The 20814-nt window shown below is 45.2% G+C and overlaps 1 protein-coding gene and 1 long non-coding RNA gene across 2 annotated transcripts; both read left to right on the top strand.

The window, feature by feature from the left end:
• The first annotated feature begins 1575 nt into the window (after positions 1-1575).
• LOC123068253 (uncharacterized) lies at positions 1576-3215 on the top strand. Its single transcript, XR_006431631.1, has 2 exons — positions 1576-2800; positions 3089-3215. It is a non-coding gene; the product is annotated as an uncharacterized lncRNA (long non-coding RNA).
• An 11172-nt stretch (positions 3216-14387) lies between these two features.
• LOC123064339 (probable polygalacturonase At1g80170) lies at positions 14388-16596 on the top strand. The gene is made up of 7 exons (XM_044487835.1): positions 14388-14625; positions 14700-14831; positions 14910-15318; positions 15404-15485; positions 15629-15737; positions 15839-15970; positions 16098-16596. The coding sequence occupies exons 1-7, from the start codon at positions 14476-14478 to the stop codon at positions 16413-16415; spliced, it is 1332 nt and encodes a 443-aa protein (XP_044343770.1). The 5' UTR covers positions 14388-14475; the 3' UTR covers positions 16416-16596.
• The last annotated feature ends 4218 nt before the right edge of the window (positions 16597-20814 follow it).

The following is a 20814-nucleotide window of genomic DNA, read 5'->3' as shown; positions in this document are numbered from 1 at the left end:
CGGGTGGGGCCACCTGCCCCGGGGGGCCACATGGGCTGTAGGGGGTGCGCCTTGGCCTACATGGGCCAAGGGCACCAGCCCCAAGAGGCCCATGCGCAAGGAAACTTGGAGAGGGAAGAGTCCTAAAGGGGGAAGGCACCTCCGAGGTGCCTTGGGGAGGATGGACTCCTCCCCATCCTTAGCCGCACCCCTTCCTTGGAGGAGGGGGCAAGGCTGCGCCCTCCCCCTCTCCCTTGGCCCTATATATAGTGGGGAAAAGGAGGAGCAATCAGACCTAAGGCCTTTGGTTGCCTCCCTCTCCCTCCCGTGACACATCTCCTCTCCCGTAGGTGCTCGGCGAAGCCCTGCAGGATTGCCACGCTCCTCCATCACCACCACGCTGTTGTGCTGCTGCTGAATGGAGTCTTCCTCAACCTCTCCCTCTCTCCTTGCTGGATCAAGGCGTGGGAGACATCGTCGAGCTGTACGTGTGTTGAACGCGGAGGTGCCGTCCGTTCGGCACTAGGATCATCGGTGATCTGAATCACGACGAGTACGACTCCATCAACCCCGTTCACTTGAACGCTTCCGCTTAGCGATCTACAAGGGTATGTAGATGCACTCTCTTTCTACTCGTTGCTGGTCTCTCCATAGATAGATCTTGGTGTTACGTAGGAAAAATTTTGAATTTCTGCTACGTTCCCCAACAGCTAGATGCGATCTCCATCCAATCTATCGAGGAAGAGGCTCTGTTACCATGTAAACTTTGGTGGAAGCGTTGAACCCTTTGCTCGGCCGCATCTGTATTTATATCAATGTGTGCCGTGGCTTACAAGAGAGCGAGAGAGATCGAGATCAATCGTTACAGGAGATCAGGGAGGTTACAACAGAAGAAGAGATAGAAAGATACAAGTTTAAAACACCTCTCGTATCTCTACACAATCTAACATATAAAGCTTGCTATGCTACCCGCATAGCCGAGGCAACTGCGTCCGGCGATGATTTTCGTTCACACGATCTACCACCGTCGTACGTTTCTACCATGCTGTCAAAAATCTGCTCGTTGGTTTTTTTACATGCTATGCTTCCGCGCTTCAGTGTATGACGAGTGGGCCTCCTTTGCCCGCGGCCCTAACTCTGCGGTATGTCTCAGTAAGTCTTGGGTGAGAAAACAGGTGAGATGCGGGCGGGCGGGCGTGGGATCGGGTGGGTGGATTGAGGCAGAAATATCTACCTCGTCAGCCCCTCTCTTTCCTTCATCTCTTCTTCGTCCTATTCCTCTTCTACAGGCAGCCGCCGGCGCCGCTTCCTCCCTCCCTCTCGGCTGCCTTGTCTCCTCTGCCTCCACCTCCTCCTCCCATGTCTCCTCACTCGACCTCCCCTGCCTCCTCACCTGACTGGCACAGATAGGACGATGTGCAGGCAAAGGGAGATGGCGGCGCTCGATCCGATCTGTAGGAGAGAGAAGATGAGAGGGAGAGATAGAAGGAAGGAGAGAATGGATGGTGTGGTCTTCATGACGCGTGTGGAGGAGCAGGAGAGAAGATGGGAGGGAGAGGGAGAGGATCTTGAGGAAGAGTATAGGACAAGGTGATCTCTCTCTCTCTCTCTAATCTGCCTAGATTGATTTCGTTTCCAGGTTATAATTTTTACGGGGGGCAAATGCTTCAGAAAATCTGTGCTGCATACTGGAATCATGTTGTTCAAGGTAAAACCAGCAAAGTTCTCTTTGATGTTCTTTACATTAGATTAACCTGTTTCTTGCAATATCCCAATTTTTTTTTGCCTATTTTAGTGCAATATTTAGAACTGTACTAACCACAGATTCAGTTTGGAATTTGAACTATGTCCCGTCGTTTATGTTTGAGACACTCGAACATCCGGAGGCTAGCCCATAGCCCCATACTACATCACCATATGTTGTCATCTTTTGATCCGAGCAAATGTTGAAGTAAAAAAAACACCATTAGTAAGAGAGTATATATGTATATTTCAAGAAAGGATGGGTGAAATAGCAGGTCAGAGATGCTACAATATACTTTGTTTGTTTGGGTTGGGGAGCCAGCCAGCGCACCGCCTCGTCAGTTTTGCACCGCTGCCAGCGACCGCCGTTCCGTTGCCTTGGATTCAGGTGTGGTGTTGGCTGGGAACTGTATGGTGTTTGTCTGACGTGTTGTCCGCACCGGGGAGGGGGGGGGGGTCGGTCGACTCCAGGTATGAGCACTCCTGAGCTTGATGGCTGGATGTGTGCACACATGTAATGGGGTATCATGGTCACGTTGCTTGGTGTGCAGAGGCGACCCGGCACCGGCACTTGCCCGGCGGTGGGACTTCGCCGTGGCCGGTGGGAGAGTTGGGCGGCAGCAAGCGGTGCGGCGAGGGGAGGCACACGGTCCAGAGGGTGGGACTCTTGCTAGCCGCTCTCCCGTTCCATTTGGTTTCTTGCGGCCAAGGTGGCGTTTCTCGGATCGAGCGCCGCTCGTCCTTCTCTTCACTACTTCTCCACAACGCTAGCCCCTCCACCTCTCCTTCCTCCCCCTCGTTGTGTGGTGTCCATGGGATGTGCCTAGATCCAGATCAGGCGTAGGTTAGGTGAGGCTGATGGTTGGGTGAAGGAGTAGGGAAAGCGGGCGACGAGGACAGGAAGAAGCCGGCCGTCGTGGTGCAGTGGGGCTGCCGGGAAGGAAGAGGTCGGCTGCGTCCCCGGCGGTGTCGGTGGAGCTGCTCCTCAACGAGATTCGGCTATGGAGAGGACCGTGGTGCCAGCGCAGCCTCGCCCCCTCTAGCGCAGCGCAAGAGATCAGCACACCATCGAACTGAGGTGAGCCGCCACTAGCCCCGACCCTTCTCTTTCCGCGTCCCTTTCTATGTTGTGTGCACTGCTGTCCTACAAAACATTCATGCATACACACTGGGTTCAGATCTCAGTGTAAACTGAAACATGAGATTCATCATTGTGTTGTGCCATGTTTCAAACTAGAAACAGGGAAAAGTGGAGAAATGAACGGATAGCTGATATACATACCTTCAGGAACATTTATTTTTGTTTGCTAACTGCACAATATGAACTATATATCTGACAAATATATTTGACTCTTGCTCTTGACAGATTAGGCTTCTGTGGTGTTGCTTTGTATACAGATGACATGCTCGCCTCTTGGTTTAATTTAGGAGTGTATTTAGAAGCTAAAACTGAACAATAATATCAGTTTAGAGATGCAGTTGACCATTTTTCACAAAGTCGATGTGTTGTCGCAGCAGTAACACACGTGCAGTCCTTTCTGGCCATTTGAAAATAGGTAGGAGTCAAAATATTGTAGGACAAAGAATAGGCATGTACAGAAAGTTGTATCAAATAAATTATAAATAGTTGCACTACAGTATGCAATTCAGTTTAGCACTGAACCAATATTTGAGAGAAGTACCTATATTAATTTTCACTGAACGAGGTGAAAACTGATTAAAAAATATTTCAGAGAAGCACTACAGTCTACAATTCAGTTTACAGTCCTGCACGAGGTGGCGGGTAGCGAGTCGGCCTTGGAGGTATAGATTAGCCATGGACATAGGGTGACTGGGGGAGGATGAAAGGAGAGAACCCATAAAAAGTTCAAATGACGAGTCGATGCCGGAGTAAGCGGAAGGGGCAAGGAGAAAGAGGCAATGATCTCTGATTGATATAATTTCTCTGATTTTGAGGCAAGCTATATTATCAAGAGACTCTCCCAAATCAATGGGAGATTTGATTTTGTTTTTTTTAATAAAGAGGAAGAAATGGTAGACTCAGCCGGGTGAATCTCCTCCTTCCTTCCCATAGCTGAATATTCCTATCCGATACGATCACACCACAACGACCTTTTTCTTTTCCACTTCCCAACGACATATGGGGAGAGGTTAAGCCTACTGAAACTGATTATTTGGTTACACTCGCCACTTGCTTTGGACAGAAGTTGTTGTCTGAACGTACTGAACATTGTGTTATGCAGTGTTGGTCTATACTTTAATGCACCTGTGTTCAGCATGGCCAGCTTTATGTAGCAGTGTCGTGTGTGACCTCAAAAACGGCTTTGAAAATCCTGATTGAAAATGAAGATGGTACTACTGATTCTCAGACCAGGAACATTGTGTTTCGTGAGCTCTTCCAGTCTATTTCTTAAAATCCATGCTGGTGGTGTCTTTTACAATATGTGCAAGAACTAGCAATACCACATAAAAATGAGTCTGGGATTTGGAAATTTTTTAATCTGGATAGTTGTTGTAGTGCCTGATTATGCCAACAAGAAGAAAAAAATAGCAGAATAATTGTTTGCAGGGATACTTAGATCTTTCTGCTATCATGGTTATCAAGATAGGATTTTTTTTAATGTACACTATATACTACAAAAGGTTGTTTATCATATACTGCAAATCATTAGTTTTACAGCAGTCTATTACATTAGAGTCTTATCTTGATTGATAGGAATTCCACATATTGAACCTTCAAGATGACTTGAAATGGACCTGGACAATGTGAATTGGGGCCAGTATCTAAACACTCTGTTTTGGAACCTCAACTATTGGGATTGAATCAGTATGCTGGCTGGAGAGGTTGAGAATCCGAAGATAACTCCTTCCTACATGTTTTTGGTGACAGTTTGCTTGATACAATAGATGGATGTTATGTTTAGATATGTTGTGCTCGATGGATCGTCTTCTTGCTTTGTTTATTCATGCTTTTTAGGAGAATATTTAGCCATGTTGATATGTTTGTCCCCTGTATGTTTAGATATGTTTCCTTGATGGACCTGGTTATAATAATATACTTGATTTTCTATAATTGTTGTTGTGGGTTCGTCAATCATTAATTTGGGTGGATGGGAGCAGCAACGGCGGCGTTGCGTTCTCTTTCATGAAACTGGCCCCGCTTTCTCGTTCTTATTACCTTGGGTGATTTGATTCCTCACTTTTCCTTTCTTCTGCTTTCCTTTCCTCTTGCAGGATTGACGGGGCTGCTCTCATTTTCGGTTTGCTACTGCTCCTTGCATTCTACTGCTTCTCATTGTTGTCATAAGAAGATGAGATGTTCTTCGGTACGATGCTCCTGGCGTGTTTGATGAAATGTCTATAAGATGATATGTTACTCATTCTCTCTTTCCTTCTCGGTTGGTTCTTGGGTCCTCCATGTCGTTAGCCATCAAGGTTGGGTTCCTTCCCACTCCCTTGCTCAATTTTTGCCTACTGAAAGCGATGTGTGTTGATGTGTTGGTTTTGACAACATCCCCGTGTGATCTTTGTTGGCATATCAAACGAGGATATTTGATGGCATACCCGCTGGATTTGGACGATTGGTGTGATCTCCGTTCAGTTTGTCATGCTCCTTTGTATGCAGTCTGCAGAAGTAGGCACACCGTTTTTTACCCTCAGATTTGATCATGCCGTGATGTTGCCAGCATCTGATTACTGAGTATTGTTCATGCTTTTTTGCTCAATTATTTGGGTAGAATATTTCTTAGAACATTTATGTGGCTTCAACTATGCATCTCTAACACATACTGTCTTTTTAAGATCTGAATCTCGGTTGCTTCTGTTTACTCTGAGTCTGAGATGTGTAGTAAGAGCAGTGGATGCCCTATTTTTCAATCCTCTTAACACAATTACTTTGTTGTGATCACATGTTGTAGGCAGCCAAGACGGTGAAGATCTGCTGCATATGAGTTGGCTACGTCCGCGGCCCAACAATGGTTGTCATTGCCATCAAGTGCCCAACAATTGAGGTGGTGGTTGTCGACATCTCCAAGCCCCGCATTCACGCCTGGAACAACGACACCCTCCCGATCTACGAGCCCGGCCTCGATGATGTTGTCAAGGCGTGCAGGGGCAAGAACCTCTTCTTCAGCACCGACGTCGAGAAGCACATCGCCGAGGCCGACATCATCTTTGTCTCGGTGTACACCCCCACCAAGACCCGCAGTCTGGGAGCCGGCAAGGTTGCCGACCTCACCTACTGGGAGAGCGCAGCCCGGATGATTGCCGGCGTGTCCAACTCCGACAAGATCGATGTTGATGAGTCCACTGTCCCTGTCAAGACCGCAGAGGCCATTGAGAAGATCCTGACCCACAACAACAAGGGCATCAACTACCAGATCCTGACCAACCCAGAGTTTCCTTGCCGAGGGCACGGCGACCGACGACCTGTTCAAGCCCGACAGAGTGCTCATCGGTGGCCGGGAGACCCCCGAGGGCAGGAAGGCTGTCCAGGCCATCAAGGAGGTGTACGCCTACTGGGTGTCCGAGGAGAACATCGTCACCACCAACATGTGGTCTGATGAGCTCTCCAAGCTCGCTGCCAACGCCTTCCTGGCATAGAGGATCTGCTCCGTGAACGCCATGTCGGTGCTCTGTGAGGCCACGTGCGTGCTCGTGCTCATGGTGGTTTCCCATATATCAGCAGCGCGGAGGAGCTGGTATCCTCAGCCAGAGTTGGGTGTACTTGCGGGCGACCTCACCCTCACCAGTACATCTGCAGGTATGCTAGCTCCATCTCCTATCTTTTTGTTGTGAATGCAAAAAGAGAGGCTCAGATCTGGAGAGTAGCCAATGAGATACAAATTAGTTTTGTTTGTTTTGATGATGCCAATGAATTTCCATAGATTTTCCTATACTCAGCAGAAAACTTACATCCCTTGTTCACTGGGATTCTTCTTTCTTCTTTGTTTCTTTTTCCTTTGCCATAGCAGATAGCACCACATTTACCGCAGCACACCAGAGTCAATTTAATTGACTAGCAACAGAGCAAAGCTGAGGTAATTCCCAATATGACAATTAACTCCATACAGTTTTCTATCTTCAGGGGGCTGCTCTTTGATTCAGAGTAAAATCAAGTTCTTTACCTATGGAGGAGGTAGATACTGATGGAGTGGATGACAAGGTGTTCTCCAGGTTCTGCATCATCTCCATATTCTGCATCATTAGTGAGCAACTTACCTAGGGAGGAGGTAGATACTGACAGAGTGTATGAGCAGGTAGTTCTCCAGGTTTCTTTATACTACCAGCCCACTCTATATTTGACTATGCTCTAATATGTCAAATCATGAAATGATATGAATAATTAAATATTAGCAGATGGACAAAACGTGTATTGATGGTCTGATGTACCAAGTGTTTTTATCCACAGTGAATAAAATAGAGGAGTGGCCTGTTCACCGGAGCAAGCGAGGAAGATAGCTCAGCCCGACCACCAACGTCCACTCACCGGTTTCTTTGATGCCTCGACCTCGAGCTGCATCAGCTCGTTGATATGTGATGGACATCTCCCAGCAGTCCCTCGATTGCCAGGCCACCGCGCCCGACCTCGACAAGGCGTTCGGATGGTTGTGAGGCAGGTGCTGCTGTACCAGCGGTGCTGCTATGTTGCTCTGCCCTCAACCATCCAAATCATTTCTACCAGACCCAATCTTCCACTGCCATCTCGTACATATGCAGGTACTATCCAGTATCTATGCACGAGCTACCGAGCGTGAGTGTGGCCATCACCCAGGAGCAGGTTCAGCTTCTGTACATCCACCTTTTGCCTACTTTGCATCTTTCAGATCTGCAATTTCATATGATGTTAGTTCCCTTCTGCCATACAATGGACTACTACATCTTCTCAGTTGTGTTGGTTTCTATAGCTTCATTGGTTGCTTACTTTTCAGTGATATGGTAGTTTAGGGCATGCTCACCAATTGTACCATCAAAGTATCAAACCAACTTAAATTTATCTCTTATAGATGTGTTATTGAATACTAGAGGTGATTATTTTCTTTCTAGGGATTACGGTTTTATAAGAATTAGGCTTCTTGAAACTTTGAGGTCCAAACTAATTAGTCTTTGAGATTTATGCACCAGGGCATACAACCTAGGTAATCCTCAGTACATCTTTTTAATTTCTAACTGAAGGTAGATACATACTGGAAATAAGTTTGTTGCATGCCCATCATCAATTACTCTTTTGCATATCACTTTTTAGAATAAGATATATTTTGGTTGTTCATTGCTTGCAGGAAGAAGATGGTTTAATATATTGGTGTCAGAGCGCTTGTTGCAATAACCGTCAAATCTTGATTGTATTATATTGATCAGACCAAGCACTTTTTGGATAAATTAGCATGAAGTGATCAGGAGCAGAGAAATAGATATGTCTTGAAGAAATGGATATATATGGTTTTAAGGTTACATGAAGATATATATGTCTGGATCAAGTTGTAAGTTCTCTTCCAGAATTACTTAAGATTAGTGATTCCGTTAGCTACATAGCTGTCCTTTATTTATGTGGATCACATGTCCTTGACGATCATATTATGATTTGGACACACATTAATTCATAAAACCATTTGTTACTTTCAAGACATGTTTATTTCGTAGGTGCATATCCATACAATTCATAAAACCATTTGTTACATTCAAGACATGTTTATTTCGTAGGTGCATAGCCATAGACAATGCCCTCTTGCTGGAAACAGTAGCAACAACACTCACCTCACGTAATCGCTCATCCTCAAAAGATTCGTAATTATATCTATTTTTGGATGAATTTTGGGGTCAACATATTACAGACTTGTAGTCAAGACCTAATCGCTATGTACAGTATTTTGAACCCATGGTGTGTCAACTTTTTTAATTTAAGATGGCAACATTATCCATCACATCTTTTATATTTCTCTCCATGATGCTCAATGGTCTTGATTTCTTGATAAAGGATTTATGGCATGAATTGGTTGATGAAAAGTGGAACATGTAATTTATTCTAATATCTTAATCATATTTTGGATCAACATTTTGTAGCTGGCCACTTGCTACCTCTGCACATGTACACTGAATTCTATATCATGTTCTTCCAATGAAAGGGATAAGAGAAAAAATAGAAGGATATAGATTTTGCATATATTTTTAACAACTTCCAAGTTGATATTTGGGCTCATTCCTGGTTCGATACTGGCTGATGCATGGTTACTTTTGGTAACTTGGGTTGTGCATGAGATAGTAAAAGGAGAAAATTACTAAACTTGGAACCTTTTTAACATTCAATTAAAAGGGAAGGTGAACATCTCCTCAAACATCATATCCTTTTGGTATAACATAACAAGACAAGATGAGTACCATGTTTTCTGTTACTTCTCAGTTTCCTTGCATTGACTGTTGCATAATCAAGGGTGCACGATGCAGAGAGATATGCCTGACCATCTCACAATGTTCTACAGGAGTACTGAGGGAATTGCTTGAACCTGGCATCGAAGGTGAGCCGTCGCCAATCCCAGCCCGTTGCCAAGCACCGTCTTATTCTGCAGCAAAAACGGCCACCCATTCCGAATCCCACCAGATGCGGCTAACACTGGGTTTTAGAATCGCTCAATCTTATTTTATCCATGAATTCACCGCCTCGTATTTGACCTGCCTCTCCACCCTTTGGCAAATACTTCAGATTTTCACAATTTTCCAGACTTTTCTGCCATGATTGCATATAACCTCTATAGTTACTTACTTAACTGATTGTTAGGCCTGCTATGCATCACACGATATATATAATGCAACAGCTGGTACACTGTTTAGCCCCATATCTACAGTGCTTACAGACATTAGCCGGCAAAAGGAATTAAATAGCCACAAACGGTTGATGCACATATATTACGTACTGGTTTATTTATAAAAGAACCAAACTAGACAAGTTAAATCCATCTTAGTACTCTTTTAAAGTGCATAATTAAACTGTATGCCCACAATTGCTATTGCCAGCTAACAAGTTTCTGATTTCTCGCACTAACAATTCTCACGATGCTTATACAGGGTGAAGAATATGAGCATCCGGAGTATATCATTCGCAGTGAGCCAATGCCAAGCTACAATGCTTATTATCTTGTTCTGATATTCCCAATTTAAAATAAAATGACCTAATAGTTTTTATGATCTGCTATACCTCTCTGACACCAATTTTCTGCCATAGAACCGAAAGAACATATATTAGGCCGATCAATAATGCTCAAGTTAACTAACTTGCTTACTATATTCTTCCTACCATAGGTTTAAAGCTTAATTCTACTTTTCTCTTGATGAAAGCTTAGTCTCCTAACAATAAATAGTATTCAGCCTCCTTACATGTCATTTCGATCTTTCCAAATCTTACCAAAACGAAACTAAATTCAGGACCACCCCCTGCTATCCAATACTGCAGAGAGCTTGAAAGGTATTGTCACTGTGGCAATGAAGTGAAGCTCTATCAGCACCATGTGAACAAGTTGTTTGCCATGTTCCGCCACAGAAAAACAGATATCAAATACTATGTCTGCACCATCAACAAAACATTTGCAAAGCTAGGCCAACCGATGGTAAACTCCTTCTTTCCACTTCATAGAAAAAAAGAACTATCTTTACTTATGCCTCACAACTAAACTACTTGTACTTGACTAATCATTAGAAGTATAACCTGCAGTATGCTTTTGATTCACCAAATTGACTTAATTGCGAAATATTGAAAAAACTGTATACATGTAACTTTAGAAACTAATATTCATATAGTCTGATATACATGTTTTCTTCCTTCCTATATTTGTTCTCCTTCACTAGAGTACCATACATACAGAAACAACCAATTTACATCTTATACTCCACATTGGAAGGAATGTAGCATGCTCTGCACCCTCCTTTTGCTTCCTGCCATTATTTGCTGATGAATGTTCTCGCTATCTATATTTAAACCTTCTCAGTGTAAGAGTGACAAGACACTTTCCAATCCATTGAATTAATTCCTTTTTTCTCATCAGTATTTTCAAGTCAACTACACTGAAAGAAAACTAAATGATTACATTGACCCAGATTATGATACGCTCAAGGTCAGGCTTGCAAATAGTGATCTACAAGCCAATTGCCGCATCATGCTAGGAACCGACAAGAGAGCCATTGTAACAATCAACTGGTCTGAGTTCCGTTGCCTTGCAAAAATCCATGGAGACATCTCTGCCTTTCGTTTCAAGGTCACCACAAAGCAGCGCCGGGTTCTCATGGTGCATTTTTGTCGTGGTGACTACTCTCAGCCAGATATGTATAGACTTTAGTCCTCCCTTGCTGTCTCTATGGTGAAAAGTAGTCTACGATCTTTAGATTTTATTGTTGTCTGTATGGTCAAAAGCGGTTTACCATCTCTTATTGTATATATGTGAAGGACTCCTCTTCTTCTGTTGTTTCCAGAACACTATGACTCAAGAAACAACATTTCCTTTTATGCATGCTTTCACATTAATGTTTCCATCAAACATTCCATTTGATCATATCTGCAACACTTACAAGATCATATTAAGATTTCCCAATGGATCCTGTACACATTCCACCAATCTTATCTACTTACTACATATAGTATATAAGCTATTCTTTTCAAACAATAATATGTTAATGCATACTCTTACACCGATTAGCTTACATTTGGCCTTTGCGCCATTGGCCTAATGGGTCATCTAGTATCATCTAACAACTACTACACCATTGGGTGTCTTGTGTGCAACCTACATGGGAACCGAGGCGCCATCACCGCACGATGTCCCAGGACGTCCCATCTAGTCGACCTCAATGATAGGATTTGCCTCGTGCATGTATCGCGTAGGGACTATGGCGCCAACACTGCGATGCGGTGGCCCAACCGTCCCAGCCTATCGACCCATGCGTCATCAACACGCTCCGATTCCCCAAGTGTTCCACCTTGTCATTCACCATCATTAATCGTGTATAGTTGATTTGATAGCACACATGAGATTTGTCTGGCCCATCGTAATGATTTGCATGCCCAAAGTCACTTTGAGAGCATGGTTAATAGTACACCCAGTTGTTGCTTTTCGATGTTGTCATGTCATCTATAGCCAAACTTATATCCGGCAAGTATAATAGTTAGATAAATGGTCCACCTTACTCTCTCATAATGTTTTTAGGAGCACGTGCTGTAGTTGGCTATTACTCCCTCCGTAAACTAATGTAAGAGTGTTTAGAATACTAAAGTAGTAATCTAAACGCTCTTATATTAGTTTACAGAGGGAGTAGTTTGTAGTCTGCTTCTCTTATCTCTCCCTCAGGCTAAGCAAACATATAATATTTAATGTCTTACAACCCGTCTACATCCTCTTAATATACTTGCTCTGACCAGGTTAGACAACGCCCCATGCGGCTGATCGGACCAGTTTGATTCATCTCCCTGTATCACAATGCAAAATAACTTTTTCTTGAACCTCACTAACTACGCTCATTCGACTGCAGATCAGCTCTACACATGGGTATCAATGCCCACTCCATCGGGTTACGGACCACTCGGTAACACCCAAATTAAGGACGAACTCGGCATCCCCAGTGGCACAAGTTGAGAAAGCCAAATGCCTAAGTCTGTGAATGTGGAGACTCCGATTTGTAAGGCCTAAGCCATCGATTGTACATGCAACAGTGACCCCCATGATCAGTGTGTCACTGTATACAACAAACTGATAACAAGAGCTTACATCCATTACATACATCGTGCCTTACAAAATAGGACCATAATGACCAAGTCTTATACATAGATAAAAGCCTTAAAGGTGAAACTCCAAATGAACACTTGCAGTGGAAACATAATGGATAACATGCATCCATGTCATATGCCTTAACCCTACACGCAACAAACTGGGAAGCGTCCTAGTTCGCGTGAACATCGTCGAAGAAATCTTCTTCTAACTCCTGATCCTCCTTGCCTAGCCAAGTTAATAGCGACGAACAAGCCAAAGAGTACTTTAAATGTACCCGCAAGCAGCCCACGGAATGATAATAGAGTATGTATGCATGGCTCGGCACAAAGGCTTGTATACTACATTTAAGCATTTGCGAAAAGCTAGTTTTGTGCATGTGGATGACCTATTGTTTTGAAAATCAAGTTAATCTCCAATCTACGATGTCATAATGTTACAAACATCAACATAAACATCTTATGATCAAATCCAATATTTATCATCTCATATCTCATACTTCATCTCCTTTAGTACCACCATTTCTCTTCCCATTCACAATCCAACTGTTCTTGACCTTGAACATGGCTATTCGAATTGCTTAACACTCTGCAGAGGTTGTACACTGGACCCACAAGATTCGGGAAGCTTTCATGTCAACCATAGCAGTTATAACTCTACACGAGACTGGGAATCTTGTTTTACCGCACGACTGGGAAGTTGATCTGGGGTGCAATTTGGACAAAAGAGGGTCAGGCCCTACTAGTTGCTTGTCGACAGTGAACTTACAACTTAGATAAAAGTAAGTCCAACGTCTGCATATCGAAGGATGGATTTACAATGAGTAAAAAAACTGCGTATTCAGAAATAAGCTGCAAAAAGGAATGACAACGAGAAGACAAAGTGTTAAATGGAGTGAAGAAAAAGGACACACGTACATTTAAAAATCACAAAATGCAGCTCATGGATAAAAAACAGAAGTCGATCGATAAGAACAGGCCCCAGGCCTCGGCATGGGCAGATACATCGACCCAAAAAGAAAAATTGTTTAAAACCACCACATTTGTGGCTAGGATAATGTGTTGCCATTGTTTTTTTTGTCAAAAATCACAAAAAAAACACCACTTCCGCGGCAAGTGAGTATTCCGTTACCCTAGCCATAAATATGGTGATTTTGAACAATTTACTCACCCAAAAAGGGCACACCGAAGCATGCGCAGGATGGACAAAGTTATTCTGTTAATTGCACAATTCATACAAAAGTTGATCCAATGACTATGGACTTAGATTTGACATGGCTAATCCGATTCGGTACAACTATGTGTCAAAAAAATCAGATTGTTTTGATTTTTTTTCTAGTTTACTGTTAATGCGTGGGAGCAGGGTGCCGAAACGCTGTCCTCGCGATAGAGCCATCTATATATGGTCTACCATTAGATGTGCTACAACTATACCCTAAAAAGATGTGCTACAACTACACATGGTGGTAGCTTGTCTTGTAGAATTCTACCATCTAGTACTACTTATGATATGATATGATAGTGTGCATTGAGAGTGGCCCAATTAAGGTCGTGGACACTAAACAAATAAAAATAAAGAGCCCATTGCATGATTCTCTGGATCATTTTTTTAGGATCATCGTGCTTCTTCTCCTTCATTATCATGAAGTTGAGTATCCAGCTGCATGCGTTTTAATGCCCAGATCGTCTATATATGCAAAGTCAAACAGATCGCCGGGAGATTCAGGCTCATGCAATGCAAGATTGCAGGTCGATCGTGCACCGGCGAGAGATGAGATGAGATGCCTCCACCCGCAGATCAGATCCCGATCTTGTTTTGTTTTGGTTATGTGCTCGATCGTGCAACGCCGTGCTTGTCGTCCGTTGGCCCGTGCACCTTTAATCCTCCACCGGCGTTGCCCCTCACTCACCACACTCAACTCGCACCGCAGCAGCTTCGGTGACTGAGAGAAGTGGCAGCGTGGTACAGACACCGGGCTAGCTAGCTGAGCTCCACAGTGCGTGCATTCATGGCGCTTCGTGCAAGGACGCGGCTCCTGCTCGCGGCTCTCGCCGGCGCCGTGGCCCTCCTGCTGCCGGGCGGCGCCGTCGAGGCCCGCGTCCTGCTCTCGCTCGACGACTTCGGCGCCGTCGGGGACGGCATTGCCAACGACACTCAGGTACGTACGCCATGTCGCCAGCCATCTCGGGCGGGCGTTCCCTTGACTTGACCCTCTCTTTGTTTCTTCCTCAGGCATTCGTGGACGCGTGGAAGTCGGCGTGCGCCACCGGCGGAACCACCTACCTCAACGTCCCCGCCGGCAGGTCCTACCAGATCTGGCCCGTCACGCTCGCCGGCCCCTGCCGCGGCGAGATCAAGCTCTTGGTATACATTTTTCTTCTTCTTCCTCTGCCACCTCAGTCACTCACGGCTAGTACACTCATACTAATTGCGCGTCGTCAGATTTCCGGGAACATCATCGCGCCGGAGGACCCGGAGGAGTGGTGGGACGGCGACCAGGGCAGGTGGCTCCACTTCCGGGGCGTGGGCGACCTGTCCCTGAGCGGCGGTGGCATCGTCGACGGCCGGGGCCAGCAATGGTGGGCGGGGTCGTGCGAGGACGAGAACTGCACCACGTACCGCCCATACGATGTCGCCCCCATGGCGCTCCACTTCGAGGGCTGCCGGGACGTGAGCGTGAAGGGCATCACGGTGCAGAACGGCCAGCGGCAGCACCTGGTCTTCACCCGCTGCCACGACGTCGAGGCCAACTATCTCAGGGTGACCTCGCCGGAGTACAGCCCCGGCACCGTCGGCGTCCTCGTCGTCAGCTCCACCGACGTGCACATCAAGCACGATCTCTTCTCCGTAGGTATGTTGCAATGGTTCTGAATTGAAATTTCTTCGAAATTTTGCTGGTGTTTCTAAGTATTTAATTACATGTCGACCGTTTTTAGGTGGCGACTGCGTGTCGATCGTGGGCAACTCCTCGGATATCCGCGTGAAAGCCGTCTCATGCGGACCTGGCCTCGGCATCAGGTAATGACGTAATGTGCTATCTTAGCAAATACTACTCCCTCCGATCCATACTACTTGCCGCTGAAATGGATGTATCTAGACAAAATTTTCGTCAAATCTTGAGCCGAATGTTTCATCATCTTCTCCTCCACCGTATTCGTCAGCATTGGAGGCTTGGGCGAGAACCAAAGTAATGACAGGATACACAAGATCAAGATGGACACTATGCTCCTCTCCAACACCAAGAACGGCGTACGCATCAAGACCTACAAGGTAATATAATGCTCATAAAAGGAAAATGTTATGTGAGGTGTGACGTCGCCTTTTTTTCATCATCATCTTTTGTGCTGTGCTTTTGGCCATCATTCACTCAGAACGGCTGCGGCTTCGCGCGCAAGGTGAAGTTCGCGCACATCATGATGAGGAACGTGGCCAACCCTATCGTCATCGACCAGCACTACTACTCCGCCTCCAACTCCAACCGGGGAACTCCCTGCGGAACCCCGGTAAGCTCGGCTCGCCGGCCGGTTGTCTGGAATATGAACCCGATGATGCATTTGGATGCCTACCTAGCACCATAGCAGATGACACCATGCATGCAAGTCTCTGAATTTGTTTGGGGTTGCCGTGCAGAACGTGAGCGCGGTGGCGGTGGAGAAGATCAAGTACATAGACATCACCGGCACTTCGGCAACGGAGCGGGCGGTCACGTTCGCGTGCAGCGACGCCATGCCGTGCAGGCGCCTGTATCTGGACGGGGTGAACCTGAAGACGGCCGGCGGGGGGAGCACGTCCGCCTACTGCCACCAGGCGTTCGGGAAGCACGTCGGCGACGTCCTCCCGGAGTCGTGCCTCATCAAGGAGAAGGAGGACAAATTTATCCAGCTGCATGCCCCGACCGCCGGCACGCCGCAAGGAGACACCGAAGACGAAGAAGATGATGATTTGTGAAGCTTCCAAGAATTTTGCCGCGCGTGGAACTGTATGTGATCTTGTAGCAACACAAGAAGGACGAGTTTTGTCCGTAAGTCTAGAGTTATTGGCCATGCTGACGACGAATTGTTGTACCACCTTGATGTAACAATTGAATAAACAGTTTTTTTCTTCGAAAAAGAGGCACGAGTTTTATATACGATAGACGAGACGATGCCCCGCGTGTCGCTGTGGGAATCATGTTAAAACAAATGCATCAATGAGTGCTTAAAACAACTAAAACTATTGAAAATACAAATGTAGGAGTGTTCTTTGCTTACATTTTTTAAAACAATGAAACATACAAAATATGTGATAAAATGATGTATAAAAAGAGAAAGCTTTTGAATTCGCCATAATGTAACACCATATTTTTAATAAAAATGTGAAGGTCCTACACATATGTCGTTCATGACAACACAAAAATTAAGGAAAAATTGAATTGTGACTACCACGCATGCCTTGTGTTCCGGTGATATGATTGACTTGATAAACGCCCCCCCCCCCCCCTACTCTTGCTTGACTTGACCATGTCTTCTTTGACGTTGGATGGGATGCTCTTTTCCCTGACTCAACGCCCCCCCCCCCCCCCCCCAACTTCCGGACACTTCCCCATCACTGTGTCCACCTCCACAAAAATCCCGTAGTCGGCTCGATATTTTTTCGAGAATGCTTGGCCCTCAGACCCCTCTTCCTCCCCTCCCACTATCCCCACCTATGGATTTCTTGGAAGAGATCCATCTCTTATGTGGAGATGAGGTCATGTTCCGTGCTGACGCTTGCCATGCCATGGCCATGCATGTCAAGCGTCAGGCAGCGTACTGGAAGCAGATGGGGAAGTGTCGGGCGATGAGAACACTCAGTTCTTCCATGCCCAAGCCGCCCAACGTCGTCGCAGGAACTCCATTCACCACTTGGACGTCGATGGCGTTAACGTCATGGCACATGTAAATAAGGCCGAGGCCCTCTTGGGCTTCTACTCCGGCCTCCTGGCCGCAGCGCCAAGCCCATAGGGTGATTCGATCTGGCCCCCTCTATGCCCAGGTTTAGGGCACTAGTAGAAAAAGGGTCTAATGTGAAACTCATTAGTCCCGGTTTGCAATTGAACCGGCACTAATGTGATCATTAGTGCCGGTTCCAACGGCCAGGCGGGCGGCGCTCATTAGTACCGGTTCGTGGCGAACCTTTAGTACTAATTCGTGCCATGAACCGGTACTAAAGAGGTGGTGGCCTTTAGTACGGGTTGGTGGCTCCAACCGGTACTAAAGGGGGGGGGTCTTTAGTACCGGTTGGAGCCACCAATCGGTACTAAAGGTGGTGGTCTTTAGTACGGGTTGGTGGCTCCAACCGGTACTAAAGACCCCCCTTTAGTACCGGTTGGAGTCACCAACCGGTACTAAAGGTGGTGCGCTGCCACCCGCGGTGCACAATGTTTAGTCCCACCTTGCTAGTTGAGAGGAGCTCGCACCGGTTTATAAGCCCCGCCGCGGCTACCGTGTCGAGCTCCTCTCTAACCAGGCCTTTGTGGGCCTATTGCAAGTCTTCTGCCCTGTGGGGCCTACTGGGCCGTACGGGCCTACATCCTGGCCCAACTAGAGATTGGATTTCTAGTCGTATGCAGGCCGTGCCGGCCCAGTAGGCGGGCTGTTTTTGCTTTATTTCAAAAATAAAAATAAAGAAAATCCTTACCAACCGGGACTAAAGGTCCCCAGACCACGGCGCGCCTCATGCCATGTGGTGGGCCTTTGGTCCCGGTTCGTGTTGAACCGGTACTAAAGGGGGGGCTTTAGTCCCCACTCTTTAGTGCCGGTTCCAGAAGCGGTACTAAAGGTCCTTACGAACCGGTACTAAAAGTCGTTTTTCTACTAGTAGGGGTGGATGGACCGTCGCTGGTGACTCCTTTCAGCCATGCTGAGGTCAGACTAGCTGTGGCGTTCTTGGACTAGATGAGCGTTCATGCGCCAGATGGGCTGGGACCAGCCTTCTACCAGCACTAGTAGAAAAAGGGCCTTTCGTCCCGGTTCGTAAGGGCCTTTAGTCCCGGTTCTTGAACCGGGACTAATAGGTCGTTACTAATGCCCTTGGCCTTTAGTCCCGGTTCTTACACGAACCGGGACAGATGAGCCTCCACGTGGCCGCTGCGGCCAGCCTAGGCAGGTGGGCCTTTGGTCCCGGTTGGTGACACCAACCGGGACCAATAGGCATCCATGCGTCAGCAGATGGCTGGAGCTGAGGTTTTTTTTGAAAGGGCTGGTTGTTAGGGGTTTTGGGGGTTAATTTAGGTTGTTATTAGCTAGCTAATAAAGAGAAGTGTCCTCTTTTATATATCTCCGTGCTTGGTTTACCAACGCTACTGCTATGCCTAACGTTAACATGGCTTAGATTGAAGTGAAGGCAACATGTGGTGCATGTCGAAAGTAATTAATACTAATCCTAACTTGATCAAGTTTGGATTGTACTACTTTCGACATGCACCACATGCATGTTGGCTTCACTTCAATCCAATCCATGTTCATTTCACCCGCTCGCATCATGCATCATCATATATAATAACAAGTTCTACTAATTAATCATCATCATGCAACTTCTACTCATTATTAATAACAAGTCATACGATCATCATCCTCATAGTCATCGAACCAACCCTACTTAATTGTTATTAGAACATGGTCATCTTTATGAGGTATAAATACCCTCTTTAAGGTAAAATAACATAAAACAATATAGACCCTGACTCTCCATTATGGAGAATGGAGATCATCCTGTCTCCAATTCTTACGCTTCGCTTCCTTTTGCTTCCAAGAACCTCCTTACGATTGTCCATACATTTTTTCCATTCTTTGATTGTCATGTCTCCACTTCTTTTAGAAATCCGGTATGGACAGTTGAGATTCGTAGGACGACCTGGTTGTATGTTCAAAATATCAAGGCAACCGTGCGTATACATCAGATGAGGCACACAATCATTCGAGATTATCTGTTGAAAAACATAGTAATAACTTCGTAGTTAGCAATGATGTGCTAGTTTTAGAAGTATGCAAAAGATGCACGGATGTCGTAATAGTAAAAAATCTTACCAGGGTATCTCCATGGTAGTTACCGTAGTTCAACACGTGCACTAGTGGCACGTATTGACCATAATGTTGAGGAGTTTGATTGTAGATATTGTAATTCTCAAGATCATTACAAAATGCGATCAGATGATTCTTCTCCTTATAAGTTAATGCGGAGCCATCGATGTAGTGGATTTTGTCTACCATCTTCCGCACATTCTTTGAAGAATGAAAATAAGCTGTCAATGGAAATAAGCTGTCAACTATTTTGAAATAAACAATATAAATTACTTAATAACTATGCTTGATAAGCTCACATAGGGGAAGAATTGGAACCGTCTCAACAAGGACCCAAATGTCCATATTGTCTTGCTCGATTTCAGGATCACCAAGATCCATGGTGACAAGCATACCCTCATCAAAACCATACATCTTGCAAAGTGCTTCCCAATTTTTGCAACCAAAATGGGTTACACTCTCAGAATTATACAACTTTACTTCAAAATCCACACCATGATGGGTCCTTAGGTGAATTTTCTTTGTTTCAATATTTTCATGGTCTTTAAAACCCATCCTCTTCAAGACATAGCGTCTTGCATAGCATGGGATAAGCTAGTCGAATTGGAAAAGATGAAAAGTACACGTTAAAATAGTTGAAGTCGTGCTTAATTACGAAAAAAACTATAGTCGTCGTTGCGTACCGTTTCAACATCGAAGGTCTCCTCGAGCTTAACGCTGAAGCGCCGATCTTCGTCCAGCTCAAGGAACCTGTCTCACATACCTCGATCGTCGTGGCACCAGTCGCACTCCCCCGGGCGGTTTTCGTCATCCGAGTACGACATTTCCTATGTTCATAATTCAAATATTAAACTTGTACAATTAAATATATGTACTAAAAACTCTCAGCTCTCATGTGGTACATATTCAACCGTCGGTGATGGTAGCTCCTCTTTTCATTCCCGAGTGCATTACACCAAATTGTCCAGCACACAGGAATGAAGGAGAAGCTACCCCATGACAACAGTCGGGATTATATATATATATATATATATATATATATATATATATATATATATATATATATATATATATATATATATATATATATATGGTTGGAGACTCTCCCTCATGTTGGAAATATGCCCTAGAGGCAATAATAAGTTAGTTATTATTATTATATTTCTTTGTTCATGATAATCGTTTATTATCCATGCTATAATTGTATTGATAGGAAACTCAGATACATGTGTGGGTACATAGACAACACCATGTCCCTAGTAAGCCTCTAATTGACTAGCTCGTTGATCAATAGATGGTTACAGTTT

Source organism: Triticum aestivum, chromosome 3B (assembly GCF_018294505.1).
Source record: "Triticum aestivum cultivar Chinese Spring chromosome 3B, IWGSC CS RefSeq v2.1, whole genome shotgun sequence".
Taxonomy (NCBI): domain Eukaryota; kingdom Viridiplantae; phylum Streptophyta; class Magnoliopsida; order Poales; family Poaceae; genus Triticum; species Triticum aestivum.
Note: the sequence above shows the minus strand (reverse complement) of the source record. Positions and strands in the feature narration are given on the sequence as shown.